Source organism: Thalassophryne amazonica, chromosome 13 (assembly GCF_902500255.1).
Source record: "Thalassophryne amazonica chromosome 13, fThaAma1.1, whole genome shotgun sequence".
NCBI classification, from domain to species: domain Eukaryota; kingdom Metazoa; phylum Chordata; class Actinopteri; order Batrachoidiformes; family Batrachoididae; genus Thalassophryne; species Thalassophryne amazonica.
Genome location: NC_047115.1, coordinates 37,986,722 through 38,009,931, shown reverse-complemented (window position 1 = coordinate 38,009,931; position 23,210 = coordinate 37,986,722). Strand labels below are relative to the sequence as shown.

The window sequence follows — 23,210 nt, the reverse complement described above, 5'->3', positions numbered from 1 at the left end:
CATGTAAGCTTCTCCTGATCCTCCGAGAAATTCAAGCACACCGGTGTCCTGTTGTCACATCCAGGAAGTTTTTAAATATTTACACGTGGAACAACAAAAGATTAAATATCTCGGGTTTTGTACATGATTGGCAGTAAATTGAAGTGTGAGATCGACAGATGGATTGTCTGATGTTTTGTGAACACTGTACCGGGCCGTCATAGTGAACAAAAAGCTGAACCACAAGGCGAGACTCTCGATTTACAAGTGGATTTATGCTCCTATCCTCACCTATGGTCATGAGCTTTGCTAATGACCGAAAAAACAAGGTTGCTGATACAAGCGGTGGAAATGACGTTCCTCCATCGGGTATCAGGTCTTACACTCAAGGACAGCATGAGACCTCGAATATCTATGAGGGACTTGCAGTAGAGCCACAGCTTCTTGGCATTGAAAGATGCCAGCTGAGGTGGTTTGGGCATCTAGTGAAGATGCCCCTGGTCGTCTCCCTAAGGAGATCTCCTTGGCATGTCCTAGGCAAGGAAGGAGACCCCTGGGGAAGACCCAGGACACGCTGGAGGGATTATATTTCCCAGATGGTTTGGGAATGCCTCGGGATTCCCCAGGAAGAGTTCAACTTGGCCAAGGAGTCTTTGAATTCCCTCAGTCAATATTTATGTCATTTTTATTTTCTGCAATATAGTCTGTTGCTTCCACTTTGCAAATTCTTGTTGATACATCAAAAATTTTAATTATTATTGTTATACTGTAATCCAGTAGTGTATCTTATTGCAGCTCTCACATTTATTGCCGTATTGTATTTGTTGTGTGAGTTCATTGGTGTCTGCTTTGTACCAGTGTACTAACGCTGCCCTACTTTGATGTGTCGGCTTTGAGAGCAGAATCTCCTGCTGTAAAATCTGTTAAAGCAGAGTTGTGGTGCTTCATTAGAGGGAAATGAGAAATGAGTCACACTAATGCACACGGATCCTTCTGCACAAGCCACAGACCCCCGAGTCTTAACATGTGATACAATTTTTTAATATATCTGTGTCACATTTTGAATCAGTCTTACAGTGAAAGTAAGTCCCTTCGGCTACTCCCTTGTTTTCACTCAGGGTCACCACAGCAGATCCAAGGTGGACCTGTATGTTGATTTTAGCACAGGTTTTACGCCAGATACCCTTCCTGACGCAACTCCACATTACATGGAGAAATGTGGGCGTTTGAACCGAGAACCTTCTGCACTGAAACCAAGCGCACTAACCACTTGGCCACCTCCCCTGCTTGAATCAGTCTTACAGTGTTGAAGAATTTAATACTGAATATGATGCAAGAAACACATATATTTACTTGACTTCAGTGTGTCATACTGTAATATAACACTTTCTTACAGCAGAAACACCTCCAAAAGGTCAGAGTGTTAATCACTGGTCAAATCTGGGGCCTGAGGCTTTCCTTGATGCACTTTTGCATTTATTCATGACTGTGAACTTTTACATTACATTTGGCGTTTCAGACATATCAGTTGCTACCAGTGGGATTCTGTTCGGACCCACATTAAGTTAACCTTTGTCTGGGTTGGGCAGGTATGAGAGATACACAGGTTGGAAAGTTGCACAAAAGCCTGAGCGTAGATAATCCTGGTTTTGTCTCCATTTTCACCCATATCATATGCTCTCTATCTAATCTTGTATCTGTTGGGGTATAATAAGGCACTCAGCTCACAAAATGGTTTGTGGTTCTTGTATGTAATATCAGGGTCACGGTTGGATACACTTAAGATATTTTTACATGGGGCATGGAAGTGTGTCCTATAGGCTCCATGACACAACGTCTGAACTAGGATCCTGCTGTGCTTTGTACTTCATATTTAAAGTCAAAGCATTGTCACGTTTGTATCATGATAATTATACCATAACATACTTTGTTACACCCCCATTTCTGAAGATACGTCTTTGAATTCTTTCTCCAAGACACCATTGTTAGTTTATGGAAATGTGTATTCACTGTGGCTTTTGGGGTCAGACAGTTGTGTCAATACTGTGGACCTTTGGATAGTTTTTGCTCAGCTATATCTGGATATCAAGCATATTTGAGTGACTTAAGGTAAAGGAGTTAATACAAAAAGGATGCTGTATGAATGCTCACATGTGTAATGCATGCTCAGAAATGTACCAACAAATGCGTACAGATACAGATACCGTGTGTGCATGTGCATAGCACTCATGCCCTCGGTGACCCCAATGGTAGTGACGCATCCGTGAACCACGCGTGACTCCTAATGTTTACTCTCTGGTTCTCGGCTACCTGAGGGGCCGTGGCTCTCAGCACTGCACAGCTCTGGCAGGAATGTGTTCCTGATTGAAACCTTTACTCTGACCTAAATTTATTTTTTCTGTTTAGAGAACAATTTCTGTCATTTATATAAAGCTCATTCTTTGATTTCATATGCCACAAAATGTTCCACAGCCTAGATTGGGGTTACAACGGTTTGTTGTGGCATGCTGCGAGGCAATCTGGTGTGCTGTGTGCCGTTACTGTTTAGAACAAGCGGAATTGCTGTATACACCCAGAACGTTTTGAGTCACCTCTCTGATTTTGTCTCTCTTGCTCTCTGTGTGTCAGGTGGTTCCAGAAAGTGGTTCAGTAAATGGCAGAGGCAAGGAACAGATGGATGACACCCATGTGGCAGCACAGGAGGATGAAGAGGAGGAAGGCAACATATCTCGTACAGAATCTTCCCCCATCAGCCGCTCACTCACCCACAACGTGGACTTAGATAAAGCAAGGTGGTTAGCACTTATGAAAAGAGAGCCCGGGCTGGAGCGGACCAGCAATGCACTTCACCGACATGTATGCACTTCTGTGACATCCCAGAATTGTTCTGCTGAGAAACCAACAAGGTTTAATGGTGCTAATATGACTGCCGGGTCGCATTCTGATACAAAGTCCCAATATCGAAGGGCTACGGTGGTATCACAGCCTCACAGGACTATAATAGCTACAGTGCCTCAAAACCACTGTGAGAATAGGCCCAAGACTACTCCAGGTGGACTGCCAGTTCCACTGAAGAAGATTAAACTTGAGGAGCCGTGGGCGTGGATCAGTGAACATGCTGCCGGTGCCGAAAATCAAATCTGTGAAAATGCACTGTCCACGTTGGCGGCCGTGGTTTGTCTTTCTGTCACAGAGAGGAAAGGACTGGAGGAAAAACTTTTCCACTCACGTTCTTCCATTTTTCGTTCCATCAAAACAGAACCCCAGGACTTGCACTTTGTCAAAAAAGAGCCAGAGGACTTAAAAAGTGACTTGCATGAGAAAAGCACTCCTGTCATCCTTCAAAGGACTTCCCAGCCTATAAAAACTGAGCCCCACATAAGTGTCTTGCAACCAAGTGTTCAGTCTTTAGCAGAGAGCAGAAATCTCAGTTTCGATCAAGCTGTCGCTATTGAAGCCTTGACTCAGCTGGCAGCTATACCTCAAAGCACCCCAGGATCCTTTAAAGCCGAAAGAAAGGGTGACCATCCCATTTCTGTTACTGCATCACGTACAGCTGCAGATACAAATACGCCACTGCAAAATGCCGAAACTGCAGCACCTATCCTCTACAACAAAGTCTCAGTTATTAGCTCACCACAACACCAGACATCGGTGATCGCCCTCCTGTCGCCAGAAAACAAATGTCCATCCAACCAACTGGACACTGCTCGAACAGCCTGCAGGACAAACAGAACAGGGCTGCAGTTCTCATGTCATCAAGTCAGAGTGCAGCTATGAAGAACCCAGGGACATGGGAGAACAGGCTCAGTAAGGACCCCAACCAACTGTTTCTGGAGGACAGGGAGAGGAGTGTTGGTAAAACAAGACGGAACAGGGATGAGGAGGAGGTGGCAGTACAGCTGGCAGATCTGGCCTTCATCATCCAATCCCGTCACAATCAGCGGTCAGAGAACAATGATCCAAAAGGGAAACCTGTCTCAGCCATCAAATACATTTCCCAGCTACCCCCCAGTCAAAAAAAGGCTCTTGTTAAGAAAACTAAAGATATCCCTTCCAAACCGAGGAAGAAGAAAACAGATGATCGATTAAATGATGGAATCAAGTGCAGGACGTCACTCTTGAAGCGCTTGCCAAATGGAGGGGTGGCCCAAAGAAGCAGAGGCCGGAAGAGTGTCCCCCAGGTAAAGTCAGGAGGCCTTCACCACAAGAGGAACCTGTTTCATCCCAAGGCTCAATAGACCTGAAGAGATACTTGGCTGAGGCTCAGGAACAAAGAAGGCAAACTCATCCATCACAGTAACACACACAATGCAACCCCTGTTGGGTCACAAACCCATAGCCACAGCACTGCACAGCCCACAAGGATCAACCATACTGGTGGCCAAGAAAACCAACCATGGTCCTTTTCAAACGGCCCGCTCCACCAGCACAATCCCTTTAATGGTCTCTCTGCAGGCACCGGGCAGGAGTGTGAAGACATTTGTTATCTCAGGTAATGCAGCCCTGTGATGGGCTGCAGCATGGTTCTGATCCAAACCCCAGCATTCTCAGCCATACCTCTGGTTACCAAGGTCTGGCTAATGGCATCCCAAAGGCACTGCAGTCCCTGCCTCCAAGCCAGCAGGGTTACTACAAGCTGGAAACATCAGGCCCTGGTCCTGTACTGTTAACTTCACAGGTGGGGACCAATCACAAGGAGTCAACTCCATCCAAGAACAGCGTCCACACCTTTTTGGAGTCTCCTATGAGCTTTCTGGACACCCCAATCAAGAATCTACTCAATACACCTTCCAAAAAACTGGCGGATCTTCCATCCTGTCTGTGCATGGGTGAGTCATTGGTATCTAACACATGCTGCAAAATATATATTTTACTCTGCTTTGTGAATTAATCTGACATGAAAAGACTTATTTTGAGTGATACTGCAGGGTGCTTCTGTGCTCAGATTGTGTGCCCCCCACCCTCTCTCTCTCCCTCTCTCTTTCTCTTTCTCACTCTCACACCCACACACTTACACACATGTCTGAATTCAAGGGCTTTATTTTAAAATACCTTATTTGGGTGCATCTTTGGAATTCTTTTTGGAAACATTCTTGATTGGTTAGGATATACAAAGTTTGAGTACCCATGTGCTTTTATGAATTTCAAAGTTTTATGTCATCAAATTTAAAAAAGAAACAGTCTTTATATTGTGAAAAATTTAAAAATGCATGACCTTCAAACCTACAGTGAAAACACATATTTGCTCCCTGTGTTCTCTACACTGGTAACAGTGTAGGATATGAACAGCCAAAGTGTAGATGAGTGAGTGAATCAGCCAGTCATTCTGTCTGTCCATCTGTCCCAAACAGCTTGTGTGGACAATGACATGAAAACAAGAAATGGGTCATGAAGGATGAACATGTTGTATCCTTCCTTTTTGGGGGAAAGAAGGTTACACATTGGCCACTGAAATGGGACAGCCTAGTTGCCCTATTCATGAAGTAAGCAACCAATGATTGCCGCCTTAAGGTGCCCTGACACTTACACGACTTTGATCCGCGCATATGCTCGCACGTCCTGACGAACCCACCCACTGTGTTCCCAGCTAGATGCCGTGCTTTGTTCCACTGGACGCTGCACTTTAGTGCGCTGGACGCTGCATATATAAAATAATTATTTTGTGGTGGATTAATCATTTTCTTTCCGATTTGGCTGTTGAAAACGCCTATAATCGCTTCCAGAATCACAGAGGACCATTGCAACTGGACCTTTTTTTCTCTGTCTCTCTCTCGTCCGCTGCATGAGGTGGAGAATGTATTTGGAACGTCTAAAAGGTAAGTATTTGTAATGTTTATATTGTAATGGCTTGGTAAAACAGTTGCATGTTCTTTATTTCTTATGAGTAGCTGTAAAATTGTATTTACGATAGATTTAATATCTCGTTATATCATTCACATGAGCTGCGCTCTGATGCAGTGCTCTGACGCAATCACTCGCACTCACAAGCATTTTTGAATTGTTTACGCAATGTTCACTTGAAGTTCATGTACTGTAATTACTGTGTGATGGAGATTTTGAACATTTCAAAATTTTCTTTGCGCACTTACACGAAGGCTCGCACAGTTTACTATGAGTTTCAGACCAGTTTACTCTCCTGCGCGGCAGAGTGCATGCAAGTGCACAGATCAAAGTCGTGCAAGTGTCAGGGCACCTTTAGAAGTGTGCAGCCCCTGAAATAGGATGTTGGTGATGTTGATGATGATGGTGATGGTGCATTCTGCTCATGTAACTCACCTATTTGCATGTTTCTCCCAACAATTTTGTGCACTCAGGTGGACAAACCCCAAATTGTATATTCGTAAAGGCAAATACGCTAAATTGATAATATAAGCTATTTTGTACATTTGACAGATGCAGTCCTCATTGCGCACTGTTAGTAACTCAGCGTACAGGTGTATTTGCAAGTGCAGTGGTGTTTGCGAACATTTTTATACACACAGACCTTTACTAAATCAACTCCAGGATGTTTTGAAAGTCAGTGAGTAATGGTGTTAAATAGGGATGTCCCGATCAGGTTTTTTGGCCCTGATCCGATTCCGAGTCATCTGATTTTGAGTATCTGCCGATACCGAGTCCTGATCTGATACTTTAAAAAAAACTGAATGAACAAATGCTAAATATATAATATTTTTCATTTTAATCGCCTTATTTTATTATTTATCACTTAAACAGTGCACTTCTTCTTGAGGTAGCTTGAACAATGAAGTAATAACCTACCAGACTTAAAAAATGTACAAATTTCCATGTTATTTTATTTGTCTAAAAATAAATGTCCAAGGTTCCTTATGTTAAACAAGAAATTATCCAATCTGAAAAAAAACAGGTGGTTTTAATTTACAGATGAAAGGTTTCTAAAGAACCATTTATTGATTTAGCTAATTTAATTACAAGTGTTCTAAACTTTTTAAAACAGTAATCAGAAATTTTGAGGTAACAAACAACAACAACAAAAAACATTTCCAAGGATTTTTCTTCAGAAAACTGCTCTATAAAGGTGTTGTGTGGGCCGCTGAAGAGGAGGTACTGCTGGCCCACCACCGCCAGATGGCGCCCTACTTGGAGTGCGGGCTTCAAGCTCGAGAGGGCGCCGAAACCAGTGGAGTGACAGCTGTCACATCATCACCACCAGCTGTCACTCATCTACGTCAACCTCCATAAAAGCCGGACTGCAACTCCACCTCCCCTCCGAGAAATCAGCTACCATTCAAGTAATCTTCTCTGCTGAACTAAAACATTGAGTAATACTCTGAACTTCTTTGCAGCCGTTTTCCTGTGGTGTTTTCCTCATCTGTGGGATTGGCGTTTGGTGTGATCAGCGACAGCTTCGCTTCACACCCCAACCAGATAAGTGATTAGACAGGAGCTGCACGAGTGTGTGATTGGAGGTGGAGGTGCTCCCTCCCAAAGGAACACAGACTGTGGGATTACTGAGTGTGCGAACTCACACTCATCAATACTGTTTCTGTTCTCTGCCAGCAGTACCGGGTCTGACTGCTGAAGACAGTGGCCACCTGGGGCGCAGGGCTTGGCGGCTCCGGTGTTCTGCTCCGGTGATCCGTTGGTGGTGGAAGCTGTGTGGGATCCGGCTCTTCTCTCGCCAGACGTCTTCTATCTTCGAGCCTGCCCACACGTCACCTTGTGTATAATTGACATTCCACAATATTGTTATTGTCTGTACTTCGTTGTGCGATTCACAACATTAAATTGTTACTTTTTGGCTTATCCATTGTCCGTTCATTAACGCCCCCTGTTGTGGGTCCGTGTCACGACACCTTCTCAACAGGATTTCTCGGCCAGCGTCATGGATCCCGAGGGGCGTCAACCAGAGCTTGAACAGCCAATGGAAGAGCGAGGTGCACAGGCGCCAGCAGGAGGCGTGTTAGGTGAGCTGCAGCAAATTCTAACCGCTTTCACTGCTCGGTTGGATCTGGTAACCGAGCAGAACGTTATTCTCAATCGGAGGATGGAGGCTCTCACCGCCGGGTGGAGCGCATGATCAAAGCGCTGCTGCAGCACCTCCTCCTGCGCGGACTTCCTAATGCAGTGTTCGCTTGTCTTTGCACAGCGTCCCGTCATGTACGCGTCAGACGCTAGCCGGGTGGCTTATGTTATTAATCTGCTTCGAGGAGAGGCACGCGCCTGGGCTACGGCGCTCTGGGAGCAGAACTCACGGCTCCTAACGTCATACGCTGTGTTGTAAGGGAGTTCAAACAGGTTTTGATCATCCCAACAGAGGCAAGACCGCTTCGAGCGTGCTACTGTCAATGAGACAGGGGCGCCGGAGTGCAGCCGAGTATGCAGGTCGACTTCCACATAGCTGGCTGCGAGGTCCGGCTGGAATACCGTGGCAGCTCCGCGCCACCTTCATAAACGGACTGTCTCCCGTCCTGACGGAGCTCTGCAGGCTAAGGGAAGGAAACCGGCGGGGATTTTGACGGGCTTGTCGACCTGGTTATACGCTTAGACAAGCTGCGTTAGAGGGAACACCGTCGGGAGCGGGCGGGGGGCAGATGACCAGGCACCGGAGCCGTCCCTCTTCCTTCCGGGTCCGAAAGGGTGCCGTCGTCCCCACGCTCCACAGCCAGAGGGCCCCGTGTGGCAACAGCTCCCCCTGCTGACGAAGCTATGGACACGAGCAGGGCCAAAGTGAAACCAAATGACAGACAAAGGAGGCTGGCCCACGGGGAGTGTTTTTTCTGTGGCTCTAGTGGTCATATACAGAGGAACTGCCCCAAATGGTCAAACTACAACGCCCGTCCTTAGAAACTGGACTAAGGGTGGGCCATAACACGCACGCGGGGAAACCCCGTAGATCCGCAAGAATCCCAGTCACGATCGTTAGTGAGGAGTTAACCCTTCACGCCCCAGCACTCGTAGACACAGGGTCGGAAGGGAATCTGCTAGACAGCAGATGGGCAAAGGAAGTAGGGCTCCCTCTGGTGGCTCTGCGTTCACCTTTGAAGGTACGGGCACTAGATGGCACCCTTCTTCCATTAATCACACACCAGACACAGCCCGTGACATTGGTGGTGTCTGGGAATCACAGGGAGGAGATTGTGTTTTATGTAACACCTTCTACCTCCCGAGTGATTTTGGGTTTTCCATGGGTGTTGAAACACAATCCCCGGATTGATTGGCCGTCTGGGGTTGTGATGCAGTGGAGCGAAACCTGCCACCGGGAATGTTTAGGATCCTCGGTTCCACCCGGTGTGACAGCTAAAGAGGAGGTCAAAGTCCCCCCCAATCTGACGGCGGTACCGGCCGAGTACCACGATCTTGCTGACGTCTTCAACAAAGATCTGGCACTCGCCCTTCCCCCGCACCGACCGTACGATTGCGCCATCGATTTGATCCCGGGCGCTGAGTATCCATCCAGCAGGCTGTACAACCTCTCACGTCCGGAATGCGAATCAATGGAGACCTACATCCGGGACTCCTTAGCTGCCGGGTTGATCCGGAACTCCACCTCCCCGATGGGCGCGGGTTTCTTCTTTGTGGGTAAGAAGGATGGCGGACTCCGTCCATGCATCGATTACAGAGGGCTGAACGAGATTACGGTTCGCAATCGACTACCCATTACCTCTGTTGGATTCGGTGTTCACGCCCCTGCATGGAGCCCAAATATTCACAAACTCGATCTTAGGAATGCGTACCACTTGGTTCGGATCCGGAAGGGAGGACGAGTGGAAGACGGCATTTAACACCCCCTTAGGTTACTTTGAGTACCTGGTCATGCCGTTCGGCCTCACAAACGCCCCCGCGATGTTCCAAGCGTTGGTTAATGACGTCTTGCGGGACTTCCTGCATCGGTTTGTCTTCGTATATCTAGACGACATACTCATCTTTTCTCCGGACCCTGAGACTCATGTCCAGCATGTACGTCAGGTCCTACAGCGGTTGTTGGAAGAACCGGCTGTTTGTGAAGGGCGAGAAGTGCGAGTTCCACCGCACTTCTTTGTCCTTCCTGGGGTTCATCATCTCCTCCAACTCCGTCGCCCCTGATCCGGCCAAGGTTGCGGCAGTGAGAGATTGGCCCCAACCAACAAGCCGTAGGAAGCTGCAACAGTTCCTCGGCTTTGCAAATTTCTACAGGAGGTTCATTAAGGGCTACAGTCAGGTAGTTAGCCCCCTGACAGCCCTGACCTCCACTAAGGTCCCCTTCACCTGGTTGGATCGGTACGAAGCCACGTTTAGGGAGTTGAAACGCCGGTTCTCGTCTGCACCAGTTCTGGTGCAGCCTGATCCTAATCGCCAGTTCACAGTGGAAGTGGATGCCTCTGACTCAGGGATAGGAGCCGTGCTGTCCCAGAGCGGGGAGTCCGATATGGTTCTCCACCCTTGTGCCTATTTTTCCCACAGGTTGACCCCGGCTGAGAGGAACTATGACGTCGGCAATCGGGAACTCCTGGCGGTGAAGGAGGCTCTTGAAGAGTGGAGACACCTGTTGGAGGGAGCGACGGTGCCCTTCACGGTTTTCACGGAACATCGGAACCTGGAGTACATCCGGACCGCCAAGCGGCTGAACCCCAGGCAAGCCCGCTGGTCACTGTTCTTCGGGCGCTTTGACTTCCAGATTACATACCGCCCCGGGACCAAGAACCAACGATCGGTGCCCTCGGTCCAGGCCCACCTCAGGAGGTGCCGCCGGGTGTGGCGGACCGCCCGTTCTGCCCTGTTGAAGGCCCGGACGAGGGCCAAGGCCCATGCAGACCGCCGGCGTTCCCCGGCCCCTGCATACCAGCCCGGGCAGGAGGTGTGGTTGTCGACAAAGGACATCCCACTTCAAGTGGACTCACAGAAACTCAAGGACAGGTATATCGGACCGTTTCCCATCCTCAAAGTCCTCAGCCCGGCCGCAGTGAAGCTACAAGCTGTCAGCTTCACTGCGGATCCATCCTGTCTTTCATGTGTCACGGGATCAAGCCCTACCACATCTCACCACTCTGCACCCCTGGACCTGCACCGCCTCCTGCCCGGATCATCGACGGGGAGCCGGCATGGACCGTGCGTCGGCTCCTGAACGTCCGCCGTAAGGGTCGGGGGTTCCAGTATCTGGTGGACTGGGAGGGGTATGGCCCCGAGGAACGCTCCTGGGTAAAGAGGCGCTTCATCCTGGACCCGGCCCTCCTGGCCGACTTCTACGCCCGGCACCCGGACAAACCTGGTCGGGCGCCAGGAGGCGCCCGTTGAGGGGGGGGGGGGGTCCTGTTGTGTGGGCCGCTGAAGAGGAGGTACTGCTGGCCCACCACCACCAGATGGCGCCCTGCTTGGAGTGCGGGCTTCAAGCACGAGAGGGCGCCGAAACCAGTGGAGTGACAGCTGTCACATCATCACCACCAGCTGTCACTCATCTACGTCAACCTCCATAAAAGCCGGACTGCAACTCCACCTCCCCGCCGAGAAATCAGCTACCATTCAAGTAATCTTCTCTGCTGAACTAAAACATTGAGTAATACTCTGAACATCTTTGCAGCTGTTTTCCTGTGGTGTTTTCCTCATCTGTGGGATTGGCGTTTGGTGTGATCAGCGACAGCTTCGCTTCACACCCCAACCAGATAAGTGATTAGACAGGAGCTGCACGAGTGTGTGATTGGAGGTGGAGGTGCTCCCTCCCAAAGGAACACAGACTGTGGGATTACTGAGTGTGCGAACTCACACTCATCAATACTGTTTCTGTTCTCTGCCAGCAGTACCGGGTCTGACTGCTGAAGACAGTGGCCACCTGGGGCGCAGGGCTTGGCGGCTCCGGTGTTCTTCTCCGGTGATCCGTTGGTGGTGGAAGCTGTGTGGGATCCGGCTCTTCTCTCGCCAGACGTCTTCTATCTTCGAGCCTGCCCACACGTCACCTTGTGTATAATTGACATTCCACAATATTGTTATTGTCTGTACTTCGTTGTGCGATTCACAACATTAAATTGTTACTTTTTGGCTTATCCATTGTTTGTTCACTAACGCCCCCTGTTGTGGGTCCGTGTCACGACACCTTCTCAACAAAATGTACAGATCAGTGGTTTCTGCACCACTCTGTTTTGTACAGATCAGTGGCTTCTGCCACTAGTCTTCCATGTTTTGGCCCTACGCGTCGTTCGTATTGGACAGCGCAAAGCTACGTCACAGCTCAGAGCGTCGAAAGTTGGATTGGGTTGAACTTATGTTTTTTCTTTTGTTCAATTAAAAAAAAAGATTGGGTTGAACTTTGACTGCGTCAGCCTGCCGACAAGTGGCAATGCGTGCTCCCGTCAGAAGCATCGCTTTAGCTCAGTTTTTGATGCGACGCTGACTCCTCTAAAAAGCAATGCGTCTCATTGAAAATAATGCTTTTTACACTGATTCTTGACGCCTCTGACGCTTCCAACGCGTGAAAGGCCCATTAATCTGCAATAATGAGCTTGAAATAGCGCTGATCAAAATAATGAGGATAAGATCTATATCGGATTCCTGATTGGGATGCCACGTCCGATTTTGATCAAGTCTGAAACCACGTGATCAGGCCTGATTTCCAATCACGTGATCGGATCGGGACATCCCTAGTGTTAAATAATTGTGACTTCAATTTTGACCAAAACAATCGTGATTATGGTTTTTGTCCTAATCAACCAGCACTAGTATGTACATCATATTCACTTTTAATATCCCAAATGATCTTAAAATTGGTGAGTAGGTCTGTTGTGTGCCTGTGTATTATCATCACAATCCAAGGTGTTACCAAGTGATTATGACAGTGGCGCCAATCCAGACTGTGGTCATGACGCTGTTTTTATGAAGTTGCTGTAAAATGAAATACATTTTTTTTCCTCCCACAGATGAAATCATTGAAAAGGAAGAAGGCCCTTACTATACTCACCTTGGGGCAGGGCCTAACGTTGCTGCAGTGAGAGAGTTGATGGAGAACAGGTAGGGTGACTAGTAATACTGTGTTTATATGTGGATGTGTAAATACACTGGAAATGTAGTAAACGACAGATTCAGTAGACGAAGGCGGGGCTTCAGCCAAAAAAGGTCATTAAAAGGAAGCATTGCTGGGCTAGCTGTACGTGTGCACACATGTGCACCTTCTGTGTCAACTACACACATGTACACGTACACACACACTCAGACACACAGCATGTTGAAACAGGAAACTCCTAAAGCCGAAACGAGGGGCCCATAAACCGAGATGACAGCCCATTTAAAACAACTTAAAGCTCACAAATCATGTGACCGCCACATATGTTTCATTCTACAGTGAGAGTAGACTCATACAAAAGAGTTTTTTTTTAATTCAGGATATTTTGGTATTTAGCTCAAGAGGCATTTGTTGTGCAAAGCGCACACTCTAGAAACATCAAACTAATCTGAACTACCTACTTGACATGATTGATTGATCGGTGTGGCTTGTGCATTTTATGGATCACAGGTGTTTCGTTTGTTTATGCTGCAAGATTTGTGTTTTGTCTAACATGCATTGACACGGTGCAGCACATACAGTTGTATGCAAAGGTTTGTACACCCCTGATCATTTTCATGATTTTCCTTTATAAATCATTGGTTGTCTGGATCAGAAATTTCAGTTAAATATATCATATACCAGATGAACACACTGATATTTGAGAAGTGGAATGAAGTTTCTAGTATTTACAGAAAGCGTGCAATATTTATTTAAACAAAATTAGGCAGGTGCATAAATTTGGGCACCCTTGTCATTTTATTGATTTAAATACATTTAGTACTAATTATTGGAACACAAAATTGGTTTTGTAAGCTCATTGACCCTTGACCTCCTTACACAGGTAAATCCAGTCACGATAAAGGGTATATAAGGTGGCCATTTACAAATGTTTCTCCTCTTTGCATCTCTTCTAATGAGTGGCAACATGGGAGCCTCTAAACAACTCTCAATTGACCTGAAAACAAAGATTGTTTGACATCATGGTTTAGGGGAAGGATACAAAAAGCTATCTCAGAGATTTCAGCTGTCAATTTCCACTGTGAGGAACATAGTGAGGAAATGGAAGACCAGAGGCACAGTACTAGTTAAGGACCGAAGTGGCAGGCCAAGAAAAATCTCCGATAAGCTGAAGCGATGGATGGTGAGAACAGTCATAGTCAACCCACAGACCTGCTCCAAAGACCTACAACATGATCTTGCTGCAGATAGTGTCTCTATGTATAGTTCAACTACACAGTGCACTTTGCACAAGGAGAAGCTGGATGAGCATGCAGTAATGGAGAGGAAGCCTTTTCCGCGTACACGCTACAAACAGATTCACGTGAGATATGCTGAAGCACATTTGGACAAGCCAGCTTCATTTTGGAATAAGGTGCTGTGGACTGATGAAACTACAATTGAGTTATTTGGACATAACAAGGGGCGGGATGCATGGCTGAAAAAGAACACAGCATTCCAAGAAAAACATTTGCTACCTACATTAAAATTTAGAGGCAGTTCCCTCATGCTGTGGGGCTGTGTGGCCAGTGCAGGTGCTGGGAATCTTGTTAAAGTTGAGGGTCACATGGATTCCAGTCAATATCAGCAGATCCTTGAGAACAGTGTTCAAGAATCAGTGACAAAGTTAAAGTTGTGCCGAGGCTGGATCATTCAACAAGACGACCCTAAACACTGCTCAAAATCTACTAAGGCATTCATGCAGAGGAACAAGTACAATGTTGGAAGCAATCCGGTTGTTAAGTGTGATGTAACCAGTGATGCCGGTAACGCGTTACTTAGTAACGCGTTACTCTAATCTGACCGCTTTTTTTAGTAACGAGTAATCTAACGCGTTAATCTTTCCAAATCAGTAATCAGATTAAAGTTACTTCTCCATGTCACTGTGCGTTACTATTATTTTTCATTGTGGGTCGATAGCAGCATTAAACTTGGTCCGTGGGCAGGAGGTCGGGGTTCGACTGAACTGCCCACTTTCAGCAAGCTGTGACCTTTTCATCCGCGTTTTTTTGCAGCTGCGCGGTGATCAGCACACCTGCACTGAGCTTTACAAAGTCATTTTTATGCTTTATTTTTCTCCTTTATTTAGAATTCTGAGCTGAGCCGCTCCGTATCGTCTCGTTAAAAACAGCTGATCCTCCGCGACGCCTCAACAACTAACACTATTTTCCACTCAAATGCACCTAAACTCTCTTTCTGAGGACCACATGATGTGAAAACGCAATAAAACTTTCTTACCTGTAAATCTGGTCATGTTTTCTGTATTAATAAATGTTATCCATTCTTTGTGCTCAAACGCCAAAGCAGGGGCGAATCCAGATGGAATGGGGGCGTGGGGCAAGGATGTGCCCCCCTCCCCCACAACACCCCTAGATTAAAGGTCCAGTTTTGAAGCCGTTTTTTACTACAACTACTAATACTGCTTAAAATAATAATAATTTCGACAAGTAAAATGTTTAGAGAATTTAAATGTTAGAAAAATGTTAGAATTTAATAGTTACATTTATAAACAATGTAGGTTTGAAATTGCAAGTTTTACTGTTACAGTGCTGTCAACAGTTAAATATGAGGTCAAGAAAGAGGTCTTTATTTTACTTTTTATAAAACAAGTATTTGTTTTCATTGAAGTCAAGAAAGGGTGACTATAAAGTGAGTTTTGGCAAAACAGGTATCATTGTCATGTTGACGTGGGTTGTTGTCGGCAGCTGGGGAAAGTAACTAAAAAAGTAACTAGTAATCTAACTTAGTTACTTTTACAATTGAGTAATCAGTAAAGTAACTAAGTTACTTTTACAAGGAGTAATCAGTAATCAGTAATTGGATTACTTTTTCAAAGTAACTGTGGCAACACTGGATGTAACGCATCATGTGATTTTCAACTTCCGGCTCCAAACAAAAAAGGCGCGCTGTCATTAACATTGCGAACTGCACTGAGACGCTCTGATCAGGCTGCAGTTAAACCATTGCACACGGACAACAGCATTAACATCGCAACATAAAACTCTTTGTATACTGTGCTTAAAACTCTCCTGGATATATTAACTGGGTTTTTAGACATTGTTATTGCGTTTGTTTTATGTAAAAATGCCAGAAGTTCAGGTTGTTTCTCCCTTATTTTCAGTGAGAGTAGCTGCGAGCTGCGATCGTTTCCTGTTCATGTCGTTCGGGGAGAAAGTGAAGTTTGCACTTTAACGACCTTTTTATTGTAATAAATATTTTTTTTATGAACAAACGGACATGTATATTTTACCTGTGCATAATGAAATATATAAATTAAAAGGAAAAAAGTTTTATTAAGTGTTCTTACCTTAGAAACAGACAAATGCGGTTAACAGAGGTGGAGGTGGAGAATGGAGGGAGGGAGGTTTGTGCACACTGTAAACATAAACTAAACTTAAACTGTAGATCCTTAAAAGGATCATACAGACTTAACTTTAATTGTAAACTTGCAGGTCTTTGGACCCGGAAACAGTTTTTTCGCGTGATGCGTTACGTCAGAGCTTAACAACCGGATAGGAAGCATTTAGAGGCTGTTATTTCTACTAAATATTGATGTACCCAAATTTATGCACCTGCCTAATTTTGTTTAAAGAATTATTGCACACTTTCTGTAAAGCCCGTGAACTTCATTTCACTTCTCAAATATCACTGTGTTTGTCTGCTATATGATATATTTAACTGAAATTGCTGATCCAAACAACCAATGATTTATAAAGGAAAATCACAGAAATCATTGGGGTGTCCAAACTTTTACATACCACTGTATGCATTTCTGTTGAGTGCTGCTCTCTTGTGCATGTTGCAGGTACGGTGCCAAAGGAAATGCAGTAAGGCTGGAAGTTGTTGTGTTCACTGGCAAAGAGGGAAAGAGCTCCCAGGGCTGCCCCATAGCAAAATGGGTATGTAGTTGTGTGCAGTGTTGTACCTCAAATGCTTTTAAAGGCAACTACCATAGTTCGTGTAACTAACTGACAGAGGAGTATGGAGTTTATGTGATGATGTTCCTAAGATTTCATTACATTTTGGTGGTGATACAGATCTGATTTTTATTATCATTATTATTATTCATTTGATCTATTTCTGTAACATTGTAAGATAGGTTTTCTTACAATCTCTTCTCAACAACCTATCTTATAATGTCACAAATATACGGTGGCTGAGAGTGGCCACAACACTTCCAAATTAAGGCAACTCTAGAGGGGGGGGGGGGGGTGCAGACGTGGGAAGTGACCAATATCTAGTGGAGACTAGGCTTAAGCTGAAGTTAAAGAGAAGCCCAAAGGGAAAGGAAGGTTGAACAAGATTTTATATGTAAAAGCTGGCACATGAAGAAATATGCAACAGAGACAACATTGAAGACAGAAACAGATTTCAAGCTCTAGAAGGATTGCATAAAGAAAATGCTGACTAAAACAAGTTGAACATCCATGTTGCAGATGCTAAAGAGGTACTAGGCACAGCCAAGAGGACAAGTAAACCTTGGTTATGTGGAGGAACGTGGAAGAAAGGACACAACTGAAGCTGAAGCTCAAAAATACACGTTCAGAAAGAGTCAAACAAAGAATAAGAAATAAGAGAGTAGGATAAGGGAAATGATCGAGAAGTGAAAAGGAGTGCATGCGAAGACAAGAGGCGTTGGCTGAATGAGATGGTAAGCAATGCTGAGAGAGTGGCAGAAAATGGGAGAACTGGGGAAGTACATCGAATAGCAAAGAGCTTGACAGGTGAGAAGAGAAGAGCGAGTACAGCAGTAAAAGATGAAAATGGAAGACCGACAAATGAGAGGAGTGAAAGACTGGAGATCTGGAAAGAACACTTTGATACAGTACTCAATAAAGAACCACCTGAAAGGCCTATTCAGCCCCATGAATTGGAAAATGATATAGAGATTTTGACATTGGACCATTCCGACCAGCTGAAGTGAAAAATGCTATAAAAGCCACAAAACATGAAAAAGCAGGTGGACTCAATAACATAGTAACAGAACTCCTAAACACAGATTTAGATAAGAGAACAAAGGAGTTGACAAAGTGAAGGAAGAGGGCATAGCACCAAAAAGCTGGAATAGAGGATTGATAAGGGTGACCTACGTGAGTGTATGAATTGGAGGAGCATTATGTTGTTACCATTCATCATCAAGATCTTTGGAAGAGTGTTGATAACTAGACTCAAGAAAGGTGTTGACAGCATCCTGAGGATGGAACAAGCAGGCTTTCAAGAGAACAGAATATACTGGAAAAGTCAACGAATGGAACACAATTCTGTACATCCATTTCATAGACTTTGAGAAAGCATTCAATTCTATACATAGAGAAAGTCTATGGAACATCATGGCAATGTATGGAATCCCAGAAGAACTTATCAAACTGGCGAAGACGATGTACAACAACTTCGAATGCACAGTCCTGGATGTAGGTTTCAAGTCCAATCAGGAGTAAAGCAAGGATGCGTCATGTCTGGTTTCCTATTTTTAACTTGCAACTGACTGGGTCATGAGCAGGACTACAGAAGGTAGAACTGGTATACAATGGAAGTTCACCTCGGTCTTAGAAGGCCTAGACTTTGCAGATGACGTTGCTTTGTTGTCATCCAGGTACGCCAACATAAGAGATGAGACCAGCAGGCTAGCCAACGAAGCTGCACGAGTCGGTCTTAGGATCAATGCAAAGAAGTCAAAAGTCATGTGAGTGAATGCCAGAAATGACCAATAAATACAGATAATTGGTGAGCAGATAGATGAGGTGGAAGAGTTTGTGAACTTTAGGTGCACTGCTGGACAAAGAAGGTGGAATTACCAAGGACATACAGCATAGGCTAAGTAAAGCTAGACAGGCTTTCTATAGGATACAGGGAAATTGGGACACCAGTGAGATTGGCAGGAAGATGAAGGTACAATTGTTTAAAACAATTGTTAGGTCAGTTTTGATGTATGTATGTGAGACTTGGAAACTTGCGAAAACAGAAGCAAAGAAGCTGGACAGTTTCCAATACAAGTGCATGAAGAGGATTCTAAGAATAAGGTGGCCTCAAACCATCTCCCACTAACAAATCCAGGAAAACACAGGAGTGACTCGAATGAGCGATGACATCAGACTTCGAAGATGGAACTGGATTGGTCATATAATGAGGAAAGACAGAGAGGAACATTGCGTCAGCCTTGGAGTGAAGGCCAGAAGGGAGAAGAAGACTGTGTCAACCAAAAACAACAACATAGAGGAGGATGGCTGAAGTTGAAAGGCCAACAGCTGGGTGGCAGTCATGGGCGAATGTCAGAGCCCTTGCAGAAAATCGTAGTGGGAGAGCCCTTGCAGAAAATCGTAGTGGGTGGAAAGAGAATGCCAAAGTCTTATGTGCCTTATGGCATGGAGAGATATGATGATAATGCAACATGTTTGCCAAATGGGCTTTTCAATATTAAATTCGAATGTCCACAAAATCCACAATCCGGATCACATCCTGATCAAACTTTGTCAGGGGATAGTGAGTGCCAGTCTGCACCTCACTTGCAAATATGAGAGTGATTGGGGCATGTTTGATTAAGATATAATGTAAAATATACATTAAATGGGGATTTCAATGTTAAATTTAAATGGCTCAAAAATCTGTAATCAGATCCGGATCAGACTTTGTCACTGTATAAAGGATGCCATCCTACATAAAGCACTCAAATACTGTATGAAAGAAATTTGATGTTTTTTGACAGTTAAGAATTTTAGAAAATCCATTCAATGTTAAAGATGGGGATTTTTCCAATTTTCCAAGATTTTTCCTGACTTTGACCTTTTACCTATGAGTAAAAATTTCATAACGATAAATTAAAAATTGTGGGCTCCAGACTGTTCACAAACAGACAAAGAAACAAATAGAGGCCAAAATATAACTTCCTCCAACTTCGTTGATGGAGGTAATAATCATAATAATAATAGAGCGCTGCAATGCATTTGTTATATTCCTTGGAATTTGCATTTGTTTTGTTAGTACTTCCATTGTGTTGTGGCTGTTTGCAGCATGTGTTTTCTTTTTACTTGCGCTGCTCGAATTTTCTGCAGACACATTATCAAAATTAAATTGTTACATGTGCTGGGGGTTATAGCTGTGTCCTCTGTGTCTGCACACATTTTTGTTTTTGTTTTTTTTGTTTTTTCAATTTGCAAGTCATTTTTGATGCAAGTAACTGCTGTTGAATTGATGCATGTGTTTTGTGTATAAGCAAGTGTTTTCTACATTTGCCGGTGTTGTCTTAATTTGGAAGTGTTTTGGCTTTTCTCAGCCATCGTACAAAGATCTACAGGTACCCGCCCTGCTCTGTTGGATGGTGGCGGTAATAATGGTGGTTGCACTTATGGCACCATTGGCAGATGTGTGCTTTTGTGGTATACTCTTCTAGTTATGGATGGGTGACTCAAAGATAACCATCTCTAACCTTAATCTAAACAATAACAATATATTCTGGTATACTTATTAATCATCTGCATAAAAAAGTGCTTTACTCAATCAAATAATAAAAATAGGGCAGTATGGATGGACTAGTGGTTAGCACTGTTGACTCACAGCAAGAAGGTCATGGGATCGATTCCAACCTGTGGTCTTTCTGTGTGGAGTTTGCATGTTCTCTCCGTGTTTGTGTGGGTTGCCTCCGGGTGCTCCGGCTTTCTCCCACATCCATTGGAAACTTTAAATTGTCCGTAGGTGTGAATGTGTGTCCTGTCCAGGGTGCACCCTGCCTCTTGCCCTATGACTGCTGTGATAGGCTCCAGTGCCCCCCTCCATGACCATTAATTAATTGGAGTAAGCGGTTGAAGATGAGTGAGTGAGTGTGAGTTAGTGACAGAACATTGTTGGAGAACCTTCAAAAAGAAAATTAAGGTTTCAGTTGCAGTTGTGTTGTTCCATTTTTCTCCATTTAAGAAATTTAAATAATTAACGGTTGTGACACATCAGGTAATTGACATTTCTGTGCATTTTGTACAAAATGCTTTATAAATTTAGTAATCTTTTAACTGTGACGGAATACAGTTATAATAACCTTTTCATGAATTTTCCCCTAACGTGGTGATTTTTTTGGGCATTTATTTCGAAAATTAGCCAAATCAGAGTTTATAAGGCTTATGGATCCTGATATATTACTTTTAATTTTACCCATAATTGCTGTGATGTCTGCAATTTGGTTGCTCTACATTGAGCTTATTACTGACAGTAGAAATTTTTATTTGTTGTAATTTGTGCACCGTCTTCTGTCAGATCATCCGACGTGGCAGTGAAGAAGAGAAGTTGCTGTGTTTGGTCCGCCAGCGACCAGGACACTACTGCAATGCTGCCGTGTTGGTCATCCTCATTCTGGCATGGGAGGGAATTCCCCGTCCCATGGCAGACCAACTCTACCAGGAGCTTACGCAGACTCTCTTTAAATACGGATCCCCGACCAGCCGCCGTTGTGCCCTCAATGAAGAGTCAGTACTTCCCCTCATTACTTTGCATTGACCCTGCTGTCAGCTACCCAACAAACTCTGTTATGTTTGTCTGTGTCTTTATCTTACTTTCTATCTCCCTTTATCTCCAGCCGTACGTGTGCATGCCAGGGTTTGGACCCGAACACCTGTGGTGCTTCTTTTTCATTTGGCTGCTCCTGGAGTATGTACTTCAATGGCTGTAAGTTTGCCCGCAGCAAAGTTCCGCGCAAGTTTCGTCTACTTGGAGACTACCCAGAGGAGGTGAGTTTGGTGGATAGCAGAGCCGTCCCTTAGGCAGTATTGACAAATGCTATGGGCGATAACGAGTCATATACGTATATAAATAATAAAAATAATTTAACTTACACTTTTTTAACTATTACTATTCTGACACCATTACGGGATGATTTATTTATGAACATTGCAAAAAATATGTTTAGTTCTTTAAAAAGACAGAATCTTCTTAAAATCATAAACTAAGCATTTACGTGTCATGTCATAATCTTCCACAACACTAAGTGGCAACAATAATTCCTTAAGTAGTTTTGATTCAAAAGTATTCCAAACAACCAACCAAGAAGCAACAGTCATGGTGCCGAATGTTGCTTCTTCATTTTGACATAAATCACTTATCTACATAACTTTAACATGGTCACCACAAGAACCAGCATAAAACATTCTCAAATAAGAGAATAAATAACCAAATATTTACATAAAAACATTTTCTTAAAAAAAAATTGGTCTCCAGAAAGTATTTCAGGGACATCCTATACTCTGTCCAGTACTATAATACGCTATATGCCATCATGTCAAAAAGACCAAAGCCCTCTGGTACCCAAGGTAGGAAAATACGTAAGAGACAGACAATAGGGAAAAAGACAGAGGGAACAATATGATGACAGGCAACAGAAAACAATGATACATTGTCTACCAGCACAGTAACTTGGGTCTCTGGCACAAAAATATACACTTGTCCTTCCAACTTAACCTTCAAAAATGGTAAAATTTGAATTCAAATATGTCAGAAATGTCACATTGCAAATGATAAATAGAATAATTGTACAAACCCAATTCCAATGAAGTTGGGACATTGTGTGAAATGTAAATAAAAACAGAATACGATTTACAAATCCTCTTCAACCTATATTCAGTTGAATACACCACAAGACAAGATATTTAATGTTCAAACTGATAAACTTTATTGTTTTTGTGCAAATATTTGCTGATTTTGAAATGGATGCCTGCAACACATTTCAAAAAAGCTGGGAGAGTGGTATGTTTACCACTGTGTTACATCACTAATTAAGTTCCATTTCTACATGGAAGCGACAAGGCTGAAAACCAAATTGAATGCCTGTGACCTTCGATCCCTCAGGCGGCACTGCATTAAAAACCGATATCATTGTGTATCTTCAGTTCTTTCCATAGATGTTCTGTTGCATTCAAGTCAGGTGATTGGCTGGACCATTCCAGCAGCTTTATTTTCATTCTCTGATGTTCCTGCCTCCAAAATTCACTGTTGGTATAGTGTTTTAGAGGTCATGTGCAGTGCCATTTGACCTCCAAACATGGTGTGTATTATGGCATCCAAAGAATTCAATTTTGGTCTTATCTGACCAGACTATATTCTCCCAGTATTCCACAGGCCTGTCTAATGTTGTGTAGCAAACTTGAAACAAGCTTCAACATGCTTTTTCTTCAGCAGCGGAGTCTTGTGTGGTAAGCGTGTACGCAGGTCATGGTGGTTGGGGGCATTACTTATTGTTTTCTTTTAAACAGTTCTTCAGTTGCTCTCCACAAGTGGTCCTTGG

At 44.2% G+C, this 23,210-nt stretch overlaps 1 protein-coding gene across 1 annotated transcript in view; it reads left to right on the top strand.

Moving 5' to 3' along the window:
- The window catches only part of tet1 (tet methylcytosine dioxygenase 1), an 86,687-nt gene that overhangs the window by 54,924 nt on the left and 8,553 nt on the right, over positions 1-23,210 (top strand). Inside the window, 11 exon segments of the mRNA XM_034185346.1 lie at positions 2,608-3,634; positions 3,637-3,705; positions 3,708-3,781; positions 3,783-4,215; positions 4,218-4,264; positions 4,266-4,457; positions 4,460-4,811; positions 12,828-12,918; positions 16,755-16,848; positions 21,191-21,399; positions 21,510-21,660. Of these exon segments, the coding sequence (XP_034041237.1) occupies positions 2,608-3,634; positions 3,637-3,705; positions 3,708-3,781; positions 3,783-4,215; positions 4,218-4,264; positions 4,266-4,457; positions 4,460-4,811; positions 12,828-12,918; positions 16,755-16,848; positions 21,191-21,399; positions 21,510-21,660 (2,739 nt within the window).